The sequence below is a fragment of the Haliaeetus leucocephalus genome, unplaced genomic scaffold (genome assembly GCF_000737465.1).
Source record: "Haliaeetus leucocephalus isolate CR32 unplaced genomic scaffold, Haliaeetus_leucocephalus-4.0 Scaffold0, whole genome shotgun sequence".
Lineage (NCBI taxonomy): Eukaryota > Metazoa > Chordata > Aves > Accipitriformes > Accipitridae > Haliaeetus > Haliaeetus leucocephalus.
The window spans coordinates 15,465,723-15,489,596 of record NW_010972436.1 but is presented as its reverse complement, the minus strand read 5'-3'; the positions used below and the strand labels follow the sequence as shown (position 1 = coordinate 15,489,596).

The 23,874-nt window shown below is 37.6% G+C and overlaps 1 protein-coding gene across 4 annotated transcripts in view; it reads right to left on the bottom strand.

Annotated features, from left to right (window-relative positions):
* Positions 1–12,129: 12,129 nt before the first annotated feature.
* CREM (cAMP responsive element modulator) overlaps positions 12,130–23,874 on the bottom strand; it is a 35,964-nt gene continuing 24,219 nt past the window's right edge. The window contains exons 6-8 of one of the 4 annotated variants that reach the window (XM_010585430.1): positions 23,706–23,874; positions 14,936–15,092; positions 12,130–13,245 (exon numbers count right to left, since the gene is read on the bottom strand). The exon at positions 23,706–23,874 is cut by the window's right edge and continues 13 nt beyond it. In XM_010585430.1, coding sequence (XP_010583732.1) covers positions 13,101–13,245; positions 14,936–15,092; positions 23,706–23,874 — 471 coding nt within the window. In that variant the 3' untranslated portion in view covers positions 12,130–13,100. Of the gene's footprint in view, positions 13,246–14,935; positions 15,093–19,713; positions 20,140–23,705 lie in introns of those variants that run through there. The other 3 variants (XM_010585413.1, XM_010585403.1, XM_010585394.1) reach the window with 3 other exon arrangements.

The following is a 23,874-nucleotide window of genomic DNA, read 5'->3' as shown; positions in this document are numbered from 1 at the left end:
GTGAATTCTCATTTACATACCATTGCTGGCAATTAATTATTGACAAAAATCCAATACATTTTAACAAAATAGCTTGACAACACTTTAAAATCTTCTCCTGGGATTGGGTATTTTCAATTCCAAATGCACATTTCACTCATTCCCAAAAGTTGCAGAGTCACAAATTAGTTTAAGCCTTGTTTGTATTCTTATGCAATTGTTCAACTCTAGAAATGTTTTATGGATATTTACAGGATACATTCAAAAAGTTAGAAACTACTCATAAATAATTAAGTTTTTACTAAACCACAGGTTATGCTAAGTAGGGTAAAACATGCTAGCTGATAAGGAAGAGAAAATAAAAGAGAAATAAATTGTTATCTAGTATTTAATGGTCACAGATGTCTTTGTACTTTAGACTTACCAAAGTATTTATATCCACATTCACCAAGGTAGAAAAATTAATGAGAACTTGATGATATACTTGACTAAACATACTGCAACAAAATCAGACATAAAGAAAGGTTTTGCTGTCTAAAATGGGATATGCATGAACTTGGATATCTCAGTTCTTAAGATTAAGAGCTCCTGACATGACTATAGTTTTGCTCCTGTTAACAGCTACAATTTTTTCAGTCCTCATAGGGCTGCTTACACTCAACCTAACCAGAATCCAGAATGCAGGCCTGATACCATTAGAGATTTCAATTAGCTTCAAAGTTGCAAAACCTACTTCATGCTTTCAGATCAAACTTGACATATGGAGCCAACAAAGCTGTTACTACCCTTTAAAATGACATCATCCACACCTGGGATGTTTATGGAGCCTCTTCTGTGGCACAGAATCAGGATCACTCTCCCAGATGCGTGGGACCCGCCTTCAAGTCCTCCTCTGCCCCAGAACATTCAACCTTACCCTCTCATGGGAAGAGTCTTTAACTACCACACTAGTCAGGATCTGCCACCTGTACATCATTGTTCTGATAATACAGTCCCCACTTCCTTACCATAGCTGTTCCTCTCAGAATTTTTTCTTCAAGATAAAAGTTGATCTGTCTTGAGAAAGGTCAGGAATTTATAACCTTGGTGTTGGGTGTATCTTGACTAACTTCAGCTACTGAAAAGTTAGCCCTCTTCCTAGCTCTTCTCTGAACTGCTTGTATGTTCAGTGGAAGGAAAAGGACTTCATCAAGGGCAAATAATTCCATCCTCAGAGAGCTATGGACTGCGCTGTGGAAATGCTGCCTGCTATCCCACTGAAATAGAGAATTAGACCAGAGAGGAATACCCAGGTCTTAGATTACCATTGTTAGATAAGACAAATATTACTTCGAGCAATTAACAAACTTGTCTAAGAGTCTGGAGAAAGAAGTCTTGGACTCTCCATGTCTACTCCTATAAAGATTTCCAAATTTTAATGTAATTAGTCATGTATTGTGTAGAGAGCTTGCGCACATTGAGAGACCCAGTTATCATACTCAGGACCAGACATCTAGATTTTAGACGTGCAAGAATTCACTGTATGATCTAATGTCTGGCCCTTAAGGTAATACTATTTCCCACAATAGGTTCACAAATGCCATTGTACTTCTCTTGGGTACCATCAACATGGGATGCTCTTTAAAGTGACACCCCCTCTGGAGCCCCCACAGTGATGAGGCACAAGTAAATCTGCAGTTCAAGTTCCAGATGTGAAGCACTATGTTCTTCAGGCAGTTCTGCTTCTCTCATCATTGGACATATTCAGTTTCACAAGTGCTGAAGGAGAACCAGGCATAGCACTCCAGAATCATTTTGTACCACTCCTACTGAATACTTGGCTAAGACAGTAGGCATTACTATTTTTTCCATCCCATTTGTCCCAGTAAACCCCTTCATTTTGCCTCAGGTACCTACTGGGTTTGGGGTTTTTTGTTGTTGGGAAAGGGCTGGTTGGTTGTTTTGGGGTTGGGGGGTGTGCTTAGATAAGTGGCTTTGTTTAAAAAAAAAAAAAAAAAAAAAAAAAAAGACAACTTTAGTATAATGTCTGTTGGCTCACATGGAAAAGCTGCTGCCAGGTCCAGCTAGGCTTTCCACTACAATTATTGATTGACATGAGCAAACAAAACCTGCTGATTTGGGCTAAATGTCACACATGACCAGGAGATACTTGGTATATCAGCTACGTCCCAGTATTCTGGAATACCTTTCATCTTGCACTATATTGCTAAAGATAAAGCAGATAAATTCATCAGGAGTATAATCTTTAATGACATTTAAAATGTATATAGTCATTGTGCTTATGAAGAAAATTTATTCATTGGATAGGTTTATTTCCTTATCAAATATGTATTTTAAAACCATGCTGCTGTTGTTATACCACTTCTCTATATTACTGCAAAGATAATGTTTTATTTTAATAGGATTATATTTATATCAGCAATTCCATTAAGTGAGTTTCACTTTACTGGGCATCTGTCCAAGATCCCAGATAACTAATCTCTAAAAAGTGACCTACATACTTAACCATTGTGCCTGTTTGTATGGGACACTAATTGACTCGTATTTTCTGTTTGATCTATACACAATTTGTCTTGTGCAATTGCATAAATCCTTATACATCAGTCCATTTTTTCTGTATATGAAGATATTTTCCAAGACTAATTCAGAGAGATAAAATTGCCCCATATCCTAACCAAAAATTAAGTTTATGTTGACACTGTTAATCATGTTTTCCTCTGTCCTAAATATAGTCTTTATGCAGTGCATAAAAACCCCATGTAGGCGCTAGGTTTATTTTCTTAGAATTTCAGCAGAGGTAGGCATTGGAATCAGATTTTTTACATAATGTAAACTGATTCCTTCAGACTCTTTAGACTGGCCATACAGCTGAAATTTCATATTTTCAAAACCTTTGCAGAGGAGTAGATGAGGAAATGCTTTGACCAGATTTAAAGTCTGTTACAAAACTTTAGACCACAGCTTTAATAATTTTACTATGGGGGTGCCCTTCTTGCAGGGAGCAAGCTTTTCCTACCTTCAAATTTGAGCATATGCTTTTATTTTACCTTAGTACACTCAAAAAAGCTCTTTGACATCTCTGTAGCCATTGCCTTAGTCTGAAGCGTGTATGAAAAAGAGTAACAAGTTCCATTGCTAAAGGTGGAAGCTGACAACTGTTCTAGAGAAAAATTCAGACTTGAACATTGTTACCTAGAGGCAGCTAGGTCAAACTCTGCTACAAGAGCCATCACTCCAAGAGACTTTCAAAAACAAACTAAAAGGAGTTGATAGAAAGTGATACTTCCAGAAATAAGAATAACTTGTCCAAGTTCCCTTATACTTGGTTTTGGGCAAATATCCAGTAGAAAGCAGAGGTTCTTGTTGTCAGTCATTTAAGGAGATCTGGTACAAGTGTGCCACTATGAGATGGCTCTGACCTGAAGCCTGCAGATATTGCAGTGTGTGTTTGCACTTGTTTCTCCTCTCCCGCTGTATGTTTTCAAGTCAGACAGTGAGACCTCTGCTGTTAGTAAAAGAAAAGAGCTCAGCTATGTTATGAGGGAAAACCCATTTCTGATCCCCACAGCACTAAGGGCAGATGCGGGAGACCAAGCAGAAGACTTAAGCATTTCCAGGGCTAAAATACTGGCTAAAGAAATGTAGCATTTATTTCTTTCATTCTAGAAAGGGGAGGCGGGGGAGCGCACTGGAAACAGAAGGGCTTTGTCCATGAAGCCAACTGATCTACACAAACAGCAAGAGCTAATGTTAAATGTTGTTTGAGCATAATGTTTCTAACCTTAGGAATGCTCCAATCTGGGGAGATACACAACTAGATCTAACACGGGCCAAACCAGCTATGTTGAAAACAGCTGGGACAGCAAATCAACTTCATACGCTTTGCAGTCATATACTACAGTGAAAGTGGATACTGACCCTCTTTAGACTGTCTACTTTTTAAGAACAGCTTTAAACTGTGACCAAGTTACCACTACATTTATGGCTGGAAATTGCATGCTAATAGTAACTAATTTAACTGTTAATTAAATCATATAAATATTTAAATAAATCTCTTACTCAACAACAATTCTGAAACCATGTCTCTCCATTTTTCATTGAACAGGCCCATTAACTTACCATGCGGAAATTCATTTGTTCTTCTACATCTTGAGATCACATCTCATGTATTTGGCTAATTCTCTTGAATGAGGAAAACCAAAATCTGTTTAGGTGCTCAGTTCAGGCTTCACAGGAGCTATGGAAAAACATTACACATTCCTGTACAATCTATGCATACAGACAGCCACTTGCAGATGTGACCATGGGACATAATACTATATATTCATGGTTGTAATGCAGAAGTGAGCCATTTATTAGAAAAGTGAAGTCTGTCTAGCCTGAAGAATGGATTTTCTTCATCACTGTAACTTTATCTGTTCCTATTTTCTGTATTCCCACTTTTTACACCACCCTCCCCCATTTCCGAAATGATATCTCCATATGCCTGGATTAAAATTGCATTATTTCCTTCTCCCTTCACATCATTGTTTCAAAAGATACTCAAGTTTTTTATTATATTTCATTTTTGTGACCTGTAATTCAATAGCAGTATTTGTAATCTCATTTTTTAAGTATTTAGATAACATTCTATGATTATTAGAATGTATATAAATCAAGATTAAGTATATTCTCATTTTGTCTTTCATTAAATGGGACTACCAGTCAGGAAGACTCTATAAAGTGAAAATTTGTCAATACAATTTTTCTTTCCTGTTACAAGGTTATCAATTTATAAATCACTTTTATTACCACCTACATGTTAACACAGGACAGCAGGAAAAATGAGTTTGTGTTCTCAATAGCCACAGAACATCCCACCTCCCATCTCCCCCACCACACGTGCCCCAGCACAGAAGAAATTCTCTACTTCTGTAATATCCTTTGGCTGCTTAATCAGTTTGGAAACAAAGTGTAGACATTTATACTCCACAAGGTGTCACTCTAAAACAGCTGGAAAAAATCCATGTCTTTTTGTTTGGAACTTAACCCAAAAGGTCAGAAATGGCTAACATTTCAAATTTAACACAGTGAACTACCAGATGCTCTACTCTACGCTCTACAATGCAACAAAGGCAGTGGGTATTTTTCCTTGTAAAAAGTGTATTATTTCAAAACCACTCTATTTTTAACTTATTTGCCTAGCTGAAGTGTGCAAAATTATCAGTAACTGTTTAAATCTGGGACAGCATCCAGCAAGTATTTATCAGGCTACCTTCCATTGCCCTTTAGTCAACTACTATTAGCTTAGTGAAGAGGCAGAGAACAACTTGAGACCCAACAGCTTAGGTCTGCAAGGTATTTAAGCTTTTTAATAAAATACACTTTGGCTCTAAACACATTTTCCTTTTAAATAAATGTGGTGTATTCCATAGAAATTTGAACATCCTCCCAAACCCACAGTTGTCAGCAATAAAACTAATGAAAACTTTGTCCTGGTTTCAGCTAGGATAGAGTTAATTTTCTTTCTAGTGGCTGGTATAGTGTTGTACCTTGGATTCAGTAAGAGAATAATGTTGACAACACACTGATGTTTTCAGTTGTTGCTAAGTCGTGTTTAGACTAAGTCAAGGATTTTTCATCTTCTGATGCCCAGCCAGCAAGAAGGCGGGAGGGGCACAAGAAGTTGGGAGGGGACACAGCCAGGGCAGCTGACCCAAACTGGCCAAAGGGACATTCCATACCATGTGACATCATGCCCAGTATATAAACTGGGGGGAGGTGGCCTGGGGGATCACTGCTCGGGAACTAACTGGGCATCGGTTAGCAAGTGGTGAGCAATTGCATTGTACACCACTTGTTTTGTATATGCCAAACCTATTATTATTATTACTGTCATTTAACTATTGTTATTATCATTAGTTTCTTCCTTTCTGTTCTATTAAATTGTTCTTATCTCAACTCATGAGTTTTACTTTTTTATTTTTTTGATTCTCTTCCCCATCCCCCTGGGAAGGGAGTGAGCGGCTGCGTGGTACTTAGTTGCTGGCTGGGGTTAAACCATGACACCTCATTTTCTATGGTTCACCTGCAATCAGTGAATTAATTCTCTGGAATCTAACAAGAGAAAATTCCAAGTAAGTTTTCTTATCTCTAACAAAGCCTACACTGCAGCTTTTCCTTTAGTAAGTCCATGTCTTCTTTGGTAACCACCTATTTTCATGAACTTTTGAGAGATCTTTGGCACATCTATCAACTTTAATTGAAATTGAACCTCAGGTTCAAAACATACTAGAAGAAATCAGACACAGACATGAGTGCCTAACTGTCATTTCACAGAAAATGAGATTAATATTTCAAGAAAATGAACATCATCTATGAGAAAGGACACAGGATGTATGGAACAGATCTGTTAGCATGAGGGAGACAGCTACAGGTGACAATTTCCACAAGACACAGTAACAGAAACTGGAAACAATTTTGAAACGTTAATGCTTTTCATCCTGTCCTCGCAGGTGTGTAAGGATTTGAACATTTTCTTGTTTGTATGGCAGCTGACAAAGTTCTGAAAGCCTTTAGTTCATACAACCAGGATTTTTGAGAGTCTAGAATTTCATCAAGCAAAATACTTCAGTGCGCATTAAACTTAAAAATGTGTTTGCATTTCTCTCACTTCTGAAAGAATTGATGAAAGCTAGAGACATTATAAATACCTTGCTGAAATAAAAAAAAAAAACAACCAAACTTTAAGAGAACTACTTTAGAAGATGCAGACCCTGTGGTCCAGACTGGTCTTTTTAAGCAACTCTGCTGCAGCTTTTGCCTGGTATGAGCACAACCATGTGTAAAAAACAAACAAACAAACAAACAAACAAACCCAACCATGAAAATAAGACCATTAAAAGCCTCATTCAAGGCCATTTAGAAATTATATTTTTGAAACCACAAAACAAAAACAATGACTTGGCCAGGTAACCAGATTTCTGAATTGTGACATTTTTATAGTTATAATTCCATTCACAAGATGTATTAATCACACCCAATTCCACTGATATGGCTATTAAAGGAGAGGAAAAACCTCAGCAGTTACCGTAACAAAGACATTTCCTTCACTGTTTTTTCCATTCAAGTCACACATAATACAGTGAAGTTATTTTTTTCCTTAGTCTACACACAGCATTCAACTCTCACACTACCCTCTTTCTCTTCAAGACTTTGTGCATATGCACAGCTTCCGCTTCATAACTGCGTCTAACAAGCAAGTTGCAAGAAGGAAGCTCTATCTCAGAAATAGGAAAAAACAGAAACCTGAGAAAATGGACTAGAAAAGATTCATTAGAGACAGAAGAAGAAGAAACTAATTTTTGCTACCTGCCATTGCCAGTCTGCATGAGATACTGTCAAACTGCCCTAGAAATTAACTAACTCACTTTCTTCAGTTTTTAAATCAAGCAAATACTACAACGAATGCAACTTCTGTTGGAAGAATGAAAACATTGTTACCCTCATCGAGAAGAGCCTCATAGTGCCTTAAAAAAAAAAAAGTCCCCAACCAAATTAAACCCACTCCCCAGAAGACAATATTTTATACAGGAATGCTGACAACCAAAATGCAGCTACTTCTATCAGCTGCTTAATAGCTCACCATTCAATACATTCCTGTCAAGTACACACCCACACACACAACACCAAGTGGATAAAACAGGAAAAAAAGAAACTGTGGGCAAAACGAGTCAATCCAAACCAGAAGCTGAGCAGACCTCTTTGTTTTCTTTGAAGTGATACTTCATTCAGAAAAAAAAAATCACACTGGATTTAGCTATTACAGCAATGTTTGCAGGATAACAGTACAGATCAGCAATTATTTGATAAGAATGGAAGGAAAACCTGGGAGAACCAAGTGGAAGACAATAGAGCTTGCACTCCTTAGGACGGTATCAGTGCAGACAGAAAAATCTACAATTATTCTCACCAACAGAAAAATCCATAGGAACTAACAATCATATCCCCACATGCCCCCAAGAAACCAAGCCCACACCTACTCATACAATATACTTATTTTAATCCCCTTTTTCCCAGGTCACAACAGCTGAGGCTGTTTTAGACAGTCAAGAGACAGCTCTGCCTGGATAGCCTAGAGATTTCTCTTTATAACTCTGCTCCCCACTCCATTCAGATGCGGAAGAAAACAGCTATGACTCAAAGCCGTACCTTAAGAGGAAGCTGACTATTGCAGTCCTCATTGCCCATAACCCTAGGAGGGTGAAGATGGTTTTTCAAGAGACCATTTCCCCTGAGCTACATGAAATTCTATCCGAAAAAAAAAACAACCCACCATCCAGTCAGTCTTGTGCACACCTTCCCATAAAGGCAGGTCCTCTAGCTATCTGTCTCAAAGAAATTTGCAACCAGTTGTGTGGTTTCAGCAAGGGAAAAGAGTTTTTTACCATAGGGATGTGGTTTTCTTACAGAAAGAAAAAAATCACAGTTATTTCAGCCTTTTTTTCTGGTACTGAAAAAAATGAAATTCCCAGTTCTGATAAATCAAAGCTTGGGCAGTGCTCAAATTCTCCTGTAATAAACAAACTCAGATTCATTTAATGTTTCTGTATTAAGAATAATACTGTGTTCAAAAGACCTTTCTCCTGTGCCACACCACGCATTCTGCTTCACAAATCTGAACTGGAATCAGATTCCTGTGGAAATTATATTGGTATCCAAAGCTCAGTACTATGTTTTTATTAAAGAAGTAGGTGCTTCGCAGCCTTGTCAAACGAGACAGTGACGGCCACTGAGTAAGATAATTAAGACTGAACATCTCTTCAGTTGCTATTTGTACATTCTTAGCAACCTCAGAGTAGAAACAGCATCAAATTGTGGGAAAAGGCATTAAAACTAACACCACACATATGCTACAAGACAGAAGGTGGGTTTTGGTCTTGTGGTCAAAAAATTCTTTGGGAAGAGTACTGAACCCAAAGCCTGGTTCAGCTGAGAACTGAAGTAGTAAAATGGGGACAGAGGGCAAGTCCCAGTACTCACATAAACCATAAGAGCCACTGATACTGTGTTTCCTCAGGTATGTGACTAACAGCCACATCACAGACCTTTCACAAAAAGTCAACAGTTAATTTGCATGCTTGCACTGTGCAATTTTAGATGATAATGCTTTTAGGAAAAGGGATGGATCTATCATTTACACAAAGAATGAGACATGAAGAAACTCAAAGGGACAGCTTTTCCAGCCATTATCACTAAAGAAAATAATTTGAGCTCAGTGTCTGATCCACTTGGTAATTCTCTGCAAACAGACTGTTTGGCCTTTGGATGAACCAGAAGCGGTCACAAAGTGGAGAGGCAGACAAAATGCAGAAAGTAGTTTCCTCCCTCCCATCAAAATGTATCCTCAGGAAAAAGATCGGTAACTGATTTCAATAAAAACCCTAAGATTTACCCTAGGTAGTTCAACACAAACACTATAAACTGATCTTTTCTTGGCCTGGTATCCAGAATATGGGTGCCATTATACAAGCATAGGCAGCTTTGCCCGGACTGTTAGGCAGCACAGCTCCAAAAATGTGTTAGTGTCACCTCCCAAGAACTCTGGCAGTTATGAATTCAGACCCCAGTCAAATTTCAGTTTTCTTACATGAAGAGTAAGAAGTAACAATGAATAGTTCCAGCCATTTTCACTTTTTCTGCCCTTGGAGAGGAGCACTAGCAAGCACAGGACTTACATGCACAAATGCAAGCTTGATGGACAGCAAGTCAAAAGAAAAATTCTTTTCTCATTTATAGCACGTGTGCATCTACTCTGGATTCTAGTGCTGACATACATTCAGAAACATAACACTGACGTAGAATAAAATGAGTCCCAGAACTAATCTAAAACTTGAGGGCTATATTGACACTTTAAAAAAAAAAAATAAACTGAAGGAAGACTTAATATGATTTATTTTCCTTTATAATCTAAACTAATTTGTATATCCTAGCATATATCCTATCTATCACTTTAATCCTTTTATGTACTGCTTGAACAGACATGCAGGCTCCAGCAGTCCCATCTCACAACAGTATTTCGGTATTATTTCTCTGACAAACCCCAGTGGTACACTGACTTTTCCTTCAAATCTTTGTTTAATCTCAAGCAAGTTTCTCACAAAGTTTTCAATGTACATATCTCAAACCAATTCAGAACTGGATTTATTGTTTTAAGTTGTAATTTTTGCAGTAGTAATTTGACAACTGGCATTTGTGCAGGCCTGCCTTTGCTCATTTTCAAATAAGTTATTTCCTTCACCACAAGATGCATCTTGGTTCTAATTTACCGACCATAAATCTTAAATGTTCTTATTCACCAATAAACTCATTCTCACTGTAAAATACAGAAACGTGTGTTGCCAATTCTGTCAAAATCAATCCTATACCAAACTGAACTACTGACAGTAGAAGAATAATATGTCATAAACTTTTTTTTTTCCTAGTCTTAGTCTAAATGAGCCAGGTTTTGTGCAGCTGACTTTTCTGAAGCAGGATGCTTTTCTCTGATTCAGATAAACAGATCAAATGGAGTCTTCCAGAATGACCAAACACATGCCAAGAGTACTTGGGTTTAGCTCTCATTACTACCAAACTCCCACCTCCCCTCCAAGTAATTATTTAAATAAAAAATAAACATTAATCAAATGTTTAAAAAGTATTAGCAAAGAAATGACTGTAGACTACGCAGATGTGGAACAGACAAGGATTCCTCCTATCAAATTTCTAACTACAGTTAGTACCAGATACTATCAGGAAGAAAGAGAAGTTTTACTGGAGGGACCTCCACCATGCACCCAAGTTTCTTTCCACTTAAGTTTCCAAATCCCTTGAGAGTCAGGAGCAATGCCTACCTGTAACAGAAAACATATTCTAGTGACAGAGCCACAACAAACAATTCGCTGGACACTTTTGTTGCAGTCTAGAGGCTGCAACATAGACCTGAAGACTGTACATATCCTGTCCAACTTTAACAGAACCTTTGACTTCTGCTGACTTTAGCTCTTAAGATGTATTTCCACAGTGAAACAGATACTTCAAAGTTTACTTTACTTTTGTTTCAGACCTGCAGCAGAGCCTGTAGAACCAAAGGGCAGCCCCTTTCCTTTTTAAATCAACTGATGTGGCTGTAGGAAGTGACAGATAATACCTCTTCTTACAAATGGCCTCACTTAGGTACCTAGCGGGATTTTCAAAAGATTTGAGAAAGTTATCCTGTGTATTTCAAGTAATTTGGGAAAGCTAAAAGAAAACCAGATTTTTTTTTTTAAAAGATACACACACACCCCCCCCACCCCAACAATGTTAGAGTCAAGACTGGGTTAAATGTGAATTCAGTTTAAATTAAGTGAAGAAGTCTCAGTGACATTAGTAATGGTATGATTCCATCCCTCCCCGCCTACACACACACACACACACACACTCCCTCCAGTAAAGCCAATTAAGTAGGAACTAAGCCTTTCTTCCTACCACATCAGTAAGGCAATGGTGCTGCTGGTTACAGCAAAGCGCCCAAATACTCTGCTCATAGACTCTACTGGCCAACAAACAATTAGATCATTCCTGAATTAAAGAAATACCCAGAAGCAATTTTGCATAAGCACTATTTTTCTTTCAAAGCACAATGGAAAGTTGGCACGTACTGCATTTACCAGAACTGTAATCTGGTTTAAGCATGGGTTTATTTTAAAAATCTTCAGCTCTCACCTATAGGCTATTCCAGAACCCTGTGAATCAGCAGATAGTTACTGTTTATTGGAAAGCTTCCTTCTTTAAGTCACCTTTACTTCCTCTCAGTACTTTGCAAAAAGCGTGAAAAGAACTACACCATCAGCCTTCGCCTTAGGCAACTGCCTACAACTGTCCAGAATCTAGAACATGAAGTATTCAGGATGCAAAACTGAATTGTTATATATAGACCTCTAATAAGTCAAATATTCGACAGACTACAAAAGTTTTCAGTAAATAGCAGCCATATAACAGACAGCTTCTTTCAGGTATTTACAATATACTTCGCATCACGTCACAAGTTTAGGTAGGCTTTTTTTCCTTTGTCCTCTTCCAGATACTCATGGGTTTTACAGCATCTCAAATAACCAGGTGTTTAAAGGAAATCAGACACTACACAGGTTAAACAACATGGTTCTATTAAAAACTATCTTTAACCATGGCACTCAGTGACAGCAATACAATACTTTTTTCCACAAAGCAACTAATATAAAAATATGCCATAAAATCATCTGTAGACTAGTATGCTAGTACATACATGTAATCATAACATTCTTTTATAAACTCTTTCCTGAGATACCTTGGGTTGTTTGATTTTCTTGTATTACTGGATGCATTATCTTTATGATTCATCTAAAAACTGTAAAATATTTTGTATGTGCAGGACACTCAGTAACATGTAAAAAGTAGTATGTAAATATATGGCAAAGAAACAGCTCTTAGAAATTATGCGCTTTTTTACTTTGTTACATATTTTTAACATTTGGCTCCTTGGGAGATGGAGGAGAGGAGCATGAAAAACCTGAAATTAGAGCTATGAATTGACAAAAAGCAGGAAAGCATTTCAGGAATGTTAGGAGTTGGAAAATAATATAAATGACACAAAGAGAAAGCCATAATTCATGTCGGCTATGTATTGCCTTATAAAGCAACTGGACATATTTTAGTCAGTTCACAGTATAATAAATATTTTTACTAATCTGTTTTGGAAGAGCAAATGTCTTTTAGGGTTTCAAGCTCCTCTATAAGTTTCTTGTTCTGAACTTCTAGCACTGCAACACGACTCTCCAGACATTTTATGTATTCTTTCTTCCGACGTCGACATTCTTTAGCAGCCTCCCTGCAAAAAGCAGAAGTAAAAAGTGCAAACAAAAAAGCCATTTGCATGCCATTAGAAAGCTCAGCAGAGTATGGAGACTATGACAGAATTCCAAATTTTGGAATATCTCCCAAATCAGTCTGAAAACACTAAGCAAAACTGGGTTCCACAAGGGCCTCAAGTGTCTCTTTCTCAAGTTCATATGGCAATCTGTAGAATTGCTTCCTCTCATGCCTTGATTAAAGTTCATAATAAACGAGGTCCAAATGAAAGACAGTTATTCTGCTTTATGACAATAAAGATCTTTGAGGGCCTTGAGTTCCTCAATGAGAGTCTTGTTTTGGTTTTCAAGCACAGCCACACGATTTTCAAGACATTTGACATATTCTTTCTTCTTTCTGCGACATTCTCTGGCAGCTTCCCTGGAACCAATACAAGGCAAATGACTACAGGAACAGCCACAATATGGCAAAGACTGGATAAACAAAATTACCTGCAATCCCTGCAGTTCCACAACAACAACAACCAACAACAACAACTGTTGCATTGCACAAACAGAACAGCAGATAACAGCCATAAGCAATAATATGGTGAAAATACAATTCAACTAGAACTTGAAACAAATTCAGCATCAACAAATACAAAGATGGAATTAATACACAGAGGAACTGAGAAAAACAGTGAGTAAATGATAATGACTTGAATTGTACTAAACATTAACACTGAAAGCAGCATTTCTTCTTCCAGTCACATTCCATTTTGTGTGTTTATCAGGAGTGTTATCTTCTGCAATCAAAATCTTAAAACCAAACCCAAAGAATTTACTTTCAGAAAATACAAACATAACACTACTCTCTTCAGATAAAAAGCTAGATTTCAAGCTTACAGCCTGCTGTAATTTTTTACCTAAATGTAACAATCTACAATAAAATTTAAGTCCAAACAAATACAATTTATTAGCATTTTAGAACTGTCCACCTGGGCACATTTCAGCCACGTGTATCTGGGGGTTTTGTTGCTGGCAAATGGCAGTCTGGAGCCATTCTTGTAGCTCTGCTCAGAATTCTGTTATATTGAAGCTAAACACTTTGGGTAGTATTTTCAGAAGCATGTGACTGAACAAGCATTCAATTCCAGAAGAAGTTTTAGAAGTACTGGGAGTCCATTTCTTTAACATCTTGGAACATGATAAATTCTCCAATTGTGAGGGTGTAACTTTCCCACAAGTTGTATGAAAGATAGCATAGATGCTAGTTTTAAAACTGAAGAGAGAGGAAACAAAAGGAGGCACAACAATGCAGCGATCCTCGTGAGTAATTTAAAATAAAGGACAGGCATGAGAGCAAAGCAATACCATGAATTCAATCATAAGGCAAGTGGATATTCAATGTATTAGACATCTGCATAGCAGACTATTTCTTCCATTAATCTAACTGCCATTGATAGCAGTGGCTACGCATTTAAAAAAAAGAAAGGGTCCCCTAAGAATAGCAAGAATAATGCACAGAGAAACACTAGCATTTACAGCATACAGTCAAGTCCATGCCAACTAATTAAAAACATACAGCCATCTCACACAATATGCCTCACAAAATGACAGGGGCACTGCACAATAACTTATCCCAGTAGCCACGTATTTAATAAAGTCTGTAATTATCATTCCATCCTAGAATAAGTCTTCTTCACAGCATCATTAATGGACAGCTGCTAATGAGATCCTCAGATATTTTTCCAAACAATTCTTTGCTGGGATGTTTCAAAATGAACAAACCCATCCTGCTCATTTTACTGACAGGGGAGGAGGGATAAAAGTTCAACAGTAAGTATACCTCCAGATCATCACAAAAATTATGAGAAAGGGACAACACTAATACTGATTTCTGAATTACCATAATATTTTAGAACTAAAAATCCATAGTGGTAAGGTCAACTCCAACTTTCCAGAGTTAACAGCCACTACTGAAGGCTATAAGGACATGGAATGACTGACAAAGAATTTCTTGCCTTCCCTTCGTCAATCACAGGCAGTGCTCATGACCTTAAGAAGAAAACTTCATTAGAATGTTTGGGGTATTTTTGTAATACTGACTATTAATTGTTATATAGTCTTACCTATTTTTCAGAAGTCTCAGCTCTCTCTTGCGTGTTGCCTCTTCTGCCAGTTGCTGAGGGCTATGCAAAGTCCCTGGTGAGGCTGCCATTACTACTCCCTGAGGTAAGGCAGTAGTGGGAGTTCGAATCTGGTAAGCTGGCATGTCTCCAGTGGCAGCTGTATAAAAGAATTGTATTTTAAACTTTATAACAAAACAAAAAAAAAAAAAAAAAAAAGAACTATGCAAAACTCTCTCTGGAAATAACAGATTTCTGCTGATGAGTTATCCAGGATCCCTGCTACATAAAATATTTCAAAGGCCTGTAATGTCACAGCTATATTTGTTAGCTTACTAGCATTTATTTCCACACTGTAAAATAAGTTATCTAAATTGTACTAGCATGTGGCCCCACCAGCCAGCCAGACTGAAGCCTGTGAAAGCTTCCACATGACTCTTTTAAGACAACATAGGGAAAGCTGTTTGAGAAACTGTCAGAGCATCCACACATTTCCTGTTTGCATAGTCTCATGAAAAGATGGTCCTGCTGTTGCAGCCACTGAGGCTTATGCTACCCCTGTCCTCTAACAGATGCTTCAGGAATCAACTTGCTTCAGAAGTCAACCTTCTCCTTCCCTGCAACAGCAACAGTACCAGCCTTACTGCCTCTCCTCCCTTTAGAGCAGCAGTTTGGCAACCCTTGGAAAACCAGTGAGAGCTGTTGTTGTCAAAATGAAAACAAACAGCTAAGTGCTCATGGTGAATAGGAGTATGTTCCTTGAGCAAGAGGACCACAAATAGGATGCTGCAGCATTAGCAGGGCAAGACGACATAGTGGCAGTTGCACAGGAAGCGGTGTAGCTACACAGTAAACCGGAGTGCAAAAGTTCAGATTCAGCTCCTGAGCCTACCAGTTTTGAGCTCCCCCCAAGCTAAACACAGATCTGAAATCTGACATGTTACTGGGAACTGATACCTTTCTGATAGCCTCACCTCATTTCTGTATTTCTGAGGAACTTTGTTCCTACAAGATGTACCCCAACTTTAAAGTCCTAAGTACTTGTGTCTTGTCTGACATAGGGGGAAAAAAATCAAACCAAAACAAACAAAAAACCAACCAAACAAAAAAACCCATGTCCCTCTTCAAATTACAAGAAAGTATTTACCTATCCCTTTCCATAAATATTTTATATTATCACAGAACAAAACTTTAAATTTTGTCATTAAACCAACTGAATATAAAAGATGAAATTTCAGAAGCTGTTATGTTATACTTAATTTATACTTTAATTCTTCAAAGCAATATTCAAATAATGGAAAAACTTTACTTTTGTTGTGGTTTAACCCCAGCTGGCAACTAAGCACCACACAGCTGCTAGCTCACTCCCCCACCCCAGTGGGATGGGGGAAAGAAGCAGAAAGGTAAAATTAAGAAAACTTGTAGGTTGAGATAAGAACAGTTTAATAATTTAAATAAAATAATAATAATTAATTGTAATGAAAAGGAAAATAACAAAAAGAGAGAGAAGTAAACCCCAAGAAAACCAAGTGATACAACTGAAAAACAATTTCTCACCACCAACATACCAATGCCCAGCCAGTTCCTGAGCAGTGGCCCTCTAGCCAGCTTTCCCCCTAGTTTATATGCTGAGCATGACGCCATATGGTCTGGGGTATCCCTTTGGTCAGTTGGGGTCAGATGTCCCAGCTGTGTCCCCTCCCAACTCCTTGTGCACCCCCAGCCTCCTCGCTGGTGGGGTGGTCTGAGAAGCAGAAAAGACCTTGATACTGTGTAGGCACTGCTGAGCAACAACTAAAAACATCAGCGTGTTATCAACATTATTTTCATCCTAAATCTAAAACAGCACTATACCAGCTACTAGAAAGAAAATTAACTCTATCCTAGCCAAAACCAGGACAACTTGGAAAAATAAAACGTAGACAAAAACACTTTGGGGAGACTGGCAGGTAAAGCAGTAAAGAGACATCAGTGAACCACAAGGGGAAAAAAAAAAAAAACCCAAACCTAAACTTAATAAAAAAATTGCTATTATTCTTAAATTAATGCAGGTGCTTCACTAATTAAATACAAAAAATATTGTGTTTAGACTGTGTTTAGAGCTGTGTTAAGACTACAATTTCACAGCCATGTCCTGAAATCATTATCAGCTTAAACACTTTGCACCTCCCCCCTCTCTCGGTCCTGCGGGTAAAAGTGTTTGTGGAATTACAAGATGAACTGGACCAGTGAACTGACCTGGGTTGGATAATCCCCTGGGGATGGGGGAGGGAGAGAGGAATCAGCCCAGAACAGCCCTGTGAGCACTAACAGGGAGCCACCATGTACACAGGGCTTGATCGTCTTGTACATCTACAAGAGAATTACTTAATGCTTTTTTTAAGTTCTCCACACCTCTTAGCAGTCCCAGTTATGTCAATAGGATGATACTTCAGCTCACTATTTATAAAAATGGAATTTTAGAACCTCTTCAGGCTCGCCTTTATGCTGGCCATATTACATACATTTTATGGACTGTATGGTAAGAACTAACTTTTTCTAATCTCATCACTAGGTAAAAAAAGAGATGTTATCTTAGTTTGCATTAGGTACAGTTAATTAGAAATCCAAGTGAACCATTTTGTACATCAAGTCATGGGGAAAGACCCATAACCCAGGTCACCTCAGCCTGGCAAGACCAGCTACTTTGTTGTCTTTGATTTACACTCAGATGTTAGCTAACAGGACTTACTGCTGCTGTTGTTAAGAGGACTCAGTGCGACAATGTACCTGCAACATGGCTTAACAAAAGCATGTCCCTATCTCAGCTGGGATCAGCAAACACCACTGTAAGTAACATGTTGCATGAATAGTTTGACCATGTTCCAGTAGAGTCTGTCCCTGCCTAACAGTTGGCTCACTTCCAAACCTACTAGGGTGGTAACAGCAATAAACAACCATTTTGGTGGTATAGACCTTGTAAACACAGACATCTCAGTTAAAAAAAAAAAAAAAAAAAAAAAAGGCATAGCATTGACAATGTATCTTTTAGTGGTGCTTTATGATACATTATTGCAAATTAATTATTTCAAAGTCTGCAATTTTTTTTGTACAATATCTCAAAAAGTTACAATAAAATACTGTTTCCCCTGAAAAAGATATTGGGAAAGATGAAACAGGCTTTAAGCAGGGGGGATAAAATACCCTTGAAAAAACTCATAGTTTAAGGCTAGCATGTATCTACATATTACAGAGAAGAGTACTTTCCATTTCAGCATCTGAGACAAAAATCCCACACACCTTGATCCAGACTGACAAACCTCTGTGGCTGTTTCTAATGAAACTCCATAGAGGTTTAAAGTCAGTCCTAACATACCAGACTGAGCATAACATACATAGGACTGAGACTGTTAACAAAGCAACAAACCTGGACATGGTGTATTTCCCTAACACATCGCCCCAGGTCATCTGTTTGGTTTTTTGGGTTTTTTTTTTCCTCCTTAAAATTGCCAGGGAGTAAAAAGTCACTGAAAACCTGAAGCTTTGAGTTGAGACTTGCAAAAAGGAAATTATTAACAGGAAGACAAACAAACAAACACCCAACCAGGAAAAAAACTGCCAAACCACATTCAGAAGAGTACAACTAACCTTGTAAATTAAGCTTTGAGAAATTGAAAAAAAATAAAGCAAAACGTCAACCACCTTGTATAAGCAGGCTCTTGGAAAAAGTAACTTGCTGAACACTAGAGAGCATCCCCGCACTTGAGTTCTTTCAGTGACTATCCAGGAGGGAAAAAAGCCTGGTGCATGCTATGTATCAGTATGTCTGTTCTCCCCTTCTATGAGTCATAATGATGGGACTAGATTATCAAAGGATTTTTAACTTCACCACTAAACTGGCTAAACAAGGCATGAATCATTATCCCTTTGAGCATAAAAAACCCCAAAACGTCGACTTGGAGAAGATACTTATCTTTGGATTAATGAAACAATATGTACCAGCAATGAGCAGCAGCACGTAGGTACTGGCTGCGAACTGGTTAACATTACAGATCTGCCGGAGGCAATTGACGAAGCAGAAAGGAACTGACTAAATCGCAGCATGACTTGGAGCTGACGTCAATGTGTATCTTGTTTGGAGTTTAACTTTTCCAGTTCCCTACTGCAACACGATTCCAGGAAATCTAATGACGTCAGCCTTTTGAACTCAATTAGCTGAGGAACAGACCATTTTAACAGCGGAGGAGAAAACAAGCAGGCATTAACAATACTTAAAATTATTGCTCTCAAATTTGTTCGCGTTCAGTATTTTCTTTAATAATGAAAGCATAGGGTTTATTTGCACTACTGAAACAATGCACACCTTTCTCTTACAGCTATGCTTAAGCCTATTTTAGCCATATAATCTGAAGTGTTTATTGCTAAACAAAAAAGCAGTGTCATTGTTACAAAATAAAGAATTATAAACATAGTAGCATAAATTACTATATCCACAATAAAGAAGAATTTAAAACAAGAGTGGTGGCTTTTTCAGCCAAATCCTGCAACAAATAGTAAAGACTAGTTAACTGAATCAATCTATGCAAGAACTCATGCACTCAGTGATTTTTTTTTTCCCCCAAATGAAACTTAAAATTGCCCTGAAATCCTACACTGACTAGATATAACCACAAGGTATTTGTACCAGTTTTGAAAGATGAAAGAGTTACAGCAACAGGTTCAAAAGAAAATGTCACAAATACCAACTAAACACTGCTTAGACATCCAAAAACATCATATAAAAAGACTAACAAAATTTTTACCTGTTTCATCTCCTGTTACAGCCATGATCAGCTTCTGCACACACGATTCTTCTGTTCCTCTACCAGAGCTCAGCATGAACTGTTCCAAAGTAGCAAGCATGTGCAGGATTACAAGCAAGAGCACTGACATCACAGTGACCTCACTTGCTTACCACTGTCATTAATATGCTCTGTCACTGGAACAGCTCACTGAAACTGCAACCCAAAGAACTCCTTTTCCAGTAAACCTTTTTTTTTCCCCCTCCATATTTCTATAAGCCTAGCTTTGTTCTTTTTCCCTGAATTATTCATAAAGCTACAGAAAACACTCACCACAAAGCTGGCTGTAAAGCAAGACTTGAAAATTCACAGCACTAACTGACAGAAATTAAAACGTGGCTCTAGAATACATTAATGAATCTGAACGATAGAGTCATGACTGGATAGAAAATAGGGAAATTTTAAAAAGACATGCAATTGTTTTGATTGGAGCAGTTCCACTAAGAGGCAGAGAACTCTGTCAGGCAGACAAGCAAGACAGGAAAGCTTAGTAAGCTATAACAAATAGGTAAATGAAAGGCTAAAGCTCCTTGCTTTGGGTGGGGAACCCACAACCCACTCAATTTCAGTTAAAAACTTCAGAAAAGATTGAAGAAAGCTCCAACAAAGTAAGTCAGCCTAAAGCTAGTGACTCCAGATGGTATAACAGACAAAACAGTAACTCTGGGTAAGGGCTACCTTTCCCCCATTCCCTCCTTTTTCAAAATAAGTCCAAGAGAACTGGTTGGCTTTGTTATTTTTTAAAACTAACTAAAAAAATCTCAGCTCTAACACAATCACTCCTTATTTATATCAATTTAAATGAAATTAGTTTCAGACCAACAGTCCAGGCAGTGGTCTGTATGTAGGGCATAGCAAACTTCTAAGGCCTTTGTAATAAACAAATTCAGACTGGTAATTCGTCAACTGTGAAACTATGCCAAGGACAACAATAATGGAAGCATCAATGCGAAAAAGGAGCGCCCTGTGATTACAGGGCCACTTCAGGATCATACGAACAAAAGGTCAGAACTGAAGCACACAAGAAATTCAAGCCACAGATCTCAAGTATCACTGACCATATTACGAAAACACACATAGATCCTAACAGAATGATTTTTGATACAACTTCTCTACACTCATTTTTACTAAAATTTAAACAGTTCCTTTTGCTTCAGCTAGCAAAAAAAACCCCCTTAACCTGTATTAGGAAACTGTCAGGACAGCAGAACTGCCTCTTATTTGGCCTATGAATCTAAACTTGTAGCAAATGAAATATCACTCAGTGGGATCAACACCTTTTATACTAATCCTTTTTCCCCATCACATGTTATCAAAAAATACCAAGCACAGCGTTTATGTGATGCCACCCATTCTTACATGAAATTCATCAACAAATACTTTAGAAAAAAAAAAATAAATACATATGCCACCTGAAAGATTCCTAAACAGAATTTTCTGCCCTAGGACTGATATTTGTTGTATTTTTTTTTTCTTTCTTTTACTTCTATGATTATTACAAATAAAATACATATGCTGTCTACCCAAAATCATTATAAAAATATAGAAAAGTGGAAACATTACCAAGCAGAATGTTGGCTTCCTATTATAGTCTGTGCTATAACAGTATTAGCTGAATAGTCAGCTACAAACTGTATGTAAATGACAAATGTTTATAAACTATATTCCTACAGACTTTCTAGCATAGGCAAGATGACATATAATAAGGAAATATTAGAGACTTGTATATCCAACTAATTGCATTGTCTTGCTTCATCCTGAATAGCTCAGGTTTGTTGACAATATGCAATTGTTATCAGAGATCTGATACATCCTCAGGTGCTCTCATATTCTTTTTATAAACTCTTTTTATTAAAGATTTTTTTAAGATCTTCCAGTATCAATAGCATGTATAATAAGTTGAAACCTTTTATCTTCTCATCATCTCTGAGTTTATGCTCACTCACTATTCCCTTTGTATTTTTCCCTGTATATCTTATGTAGCATTTTTCTTGTGTCAACAGCTATGAGCATCACTAAAGCAATGGACTTTCTTTGGGCCAAAGGAACAGAGAATTCCAAGAAGTCAACTTCTCTGAGCATGGACAGAGAACAAATCAATTTAGTTAAAAGTACCTAGAAGCTTCCAGAAACAGGGTATAGCAGATATTCAGTAACTGTTTCTGAATCCATTTTGAAAGTTTTCATCACAGGCAAGACACTTAATGGGCTATACCATCAAGTAGTCAAGCCCATCACTGAGACTGAATAGGGAGATTAGAGGACAGCCTCATCAGAGGACAACCCTATAATGAAGAGTCTGTAAAGGAAAGCCAGTCAAATGAAATTCCCAAGGACTGAAATGCTGCCAGACACAATCCCTAAATTTTGTGCTTCTTCACAGACTGGGGAGGTTTTAAGAAACAACTGAGAAGCTATTCTGCCCCCACCCCCTCCACCCCAAAGCTCTGAAGAATCAAAGCAATACATACAAAATACTACAGTCAACCTCGAGAGACAGAGAAGTCCTCTAATTAAGGGATGTGTACGCATGTGTACAGAAAACTAATTTAGACTCATTATCAGAAAACATGCACTAGCAGGGTGGGAAATTTGTTTGGGGACAGCCAAATTTGGGTGTTAAGGGTTTGCTAAGAATGTATTCATAATATTTAAGGAAGTTGTAACAGTAGTCTCTGCATGATGAAAACTAACATTTTGCCTATGGGTTTTTCATATTATAGTCTTAGAGCTTCCTTGAAATGCTTCTGAAAAGTCTTGGGAGGACAATGTATGCAAAGAATTAACCAGAGGCAATGGAAGAATTCAAATTTGGTATGATTATTTACCATTGTTTCAACAAGTTCAGATATCTACAGGCTATTAGCTTTATTTACATCCTGGGCTTCCTTTACAGCAAAGGGAGAGAAACAGCCACTTAAAGAGAGAACTTATTTCAAACATCCATATTAGGGCAAAAAAAGCACCTCAACCTGGACTTCACCAACTATCTCTGATATCTGTGTCTACATTTAGTCGATGACTCTCACCCACTCCATAAATACATATTTAAAGTCTTCCTAGCTCTTCTCATGTTTATTTCAGATAGCTGTTTTGGCCTAATAGAGCATTCATACAGCCCTCCCCCCCTCTACTTCTCTGTACAGATTTAAAAAAAAAAAAAAAAAAAAAAAAAAAGGGGAGAATAAATTCCCTATATCCTCCATGGCAGCCATTAATTTAGTCTCTCCATACAGAAATCTTTTCCCCATTTTTCAAAGGTTTTCCTCAGCATAACCAAAATCCCAACTCTACCTTCCCTGGTATTGATAAGAATCCAAGATACCTTTGGTTCTCAACCTCCCTCAGCATTTCCAAAAGGCTGGGAACGATGCAAGGATAAAAAAAATCCTGCATGAACTACAGTAAGGTTCAAGAGTTCACCATTCACAGTTCAATTCCTATGTGTGCATTTTATAGGACCTACAAAGTGCTCTTCTGTGAGAAAACTAGCTTCAGTAAAGGATCTCCTTTCTAATAACTACAAGAGTCATAAGTTGCAAGGAAATTCCCCCCTAAACATATCCAAAGAACTTCAGAACTTATGTTTTATTAAGATTAACTGCTGAAAAAACACAAATTACTTTTAATATATTAAAAGAGATGCACCCTCAGCATCTCATGTCAATCTGTAACAGCACCTTTACTGCAATTAAACATCTCTCAAAGTCTAGACAAAAGAATTCAAAGCAGAAAGTGATTTTATACTGTTATTTCCTCCTCATAACTTTTTTAATCAAAAGAAGTAGTTGCTTTACTGAGCAGAGAAACTGAGTCTCCTCCTAAGACTGTCTTTCACCTTGTGCATAAATATTTTACTTAATAGTACAATAATGTCAACACAATATAAAAAGCCTTTAAAAAATTTGTTTTATATGAAAAAACTAAGATGCAGTAGACTAATAAAAATATACCTTGAACAACAACTTGGCTTCCGGGAACAAAAAACTGTTGTGTGCCATCAGGTGATTGTCCTGCATATTGCACAATGGTAGCACCTGGCTGAGGAGTTCCTGAATTTGTCATTGCTAATGTCTGTAGTCCATGGACACCATCAGAGGCTGGGTTAGAAAATTTGGTTTT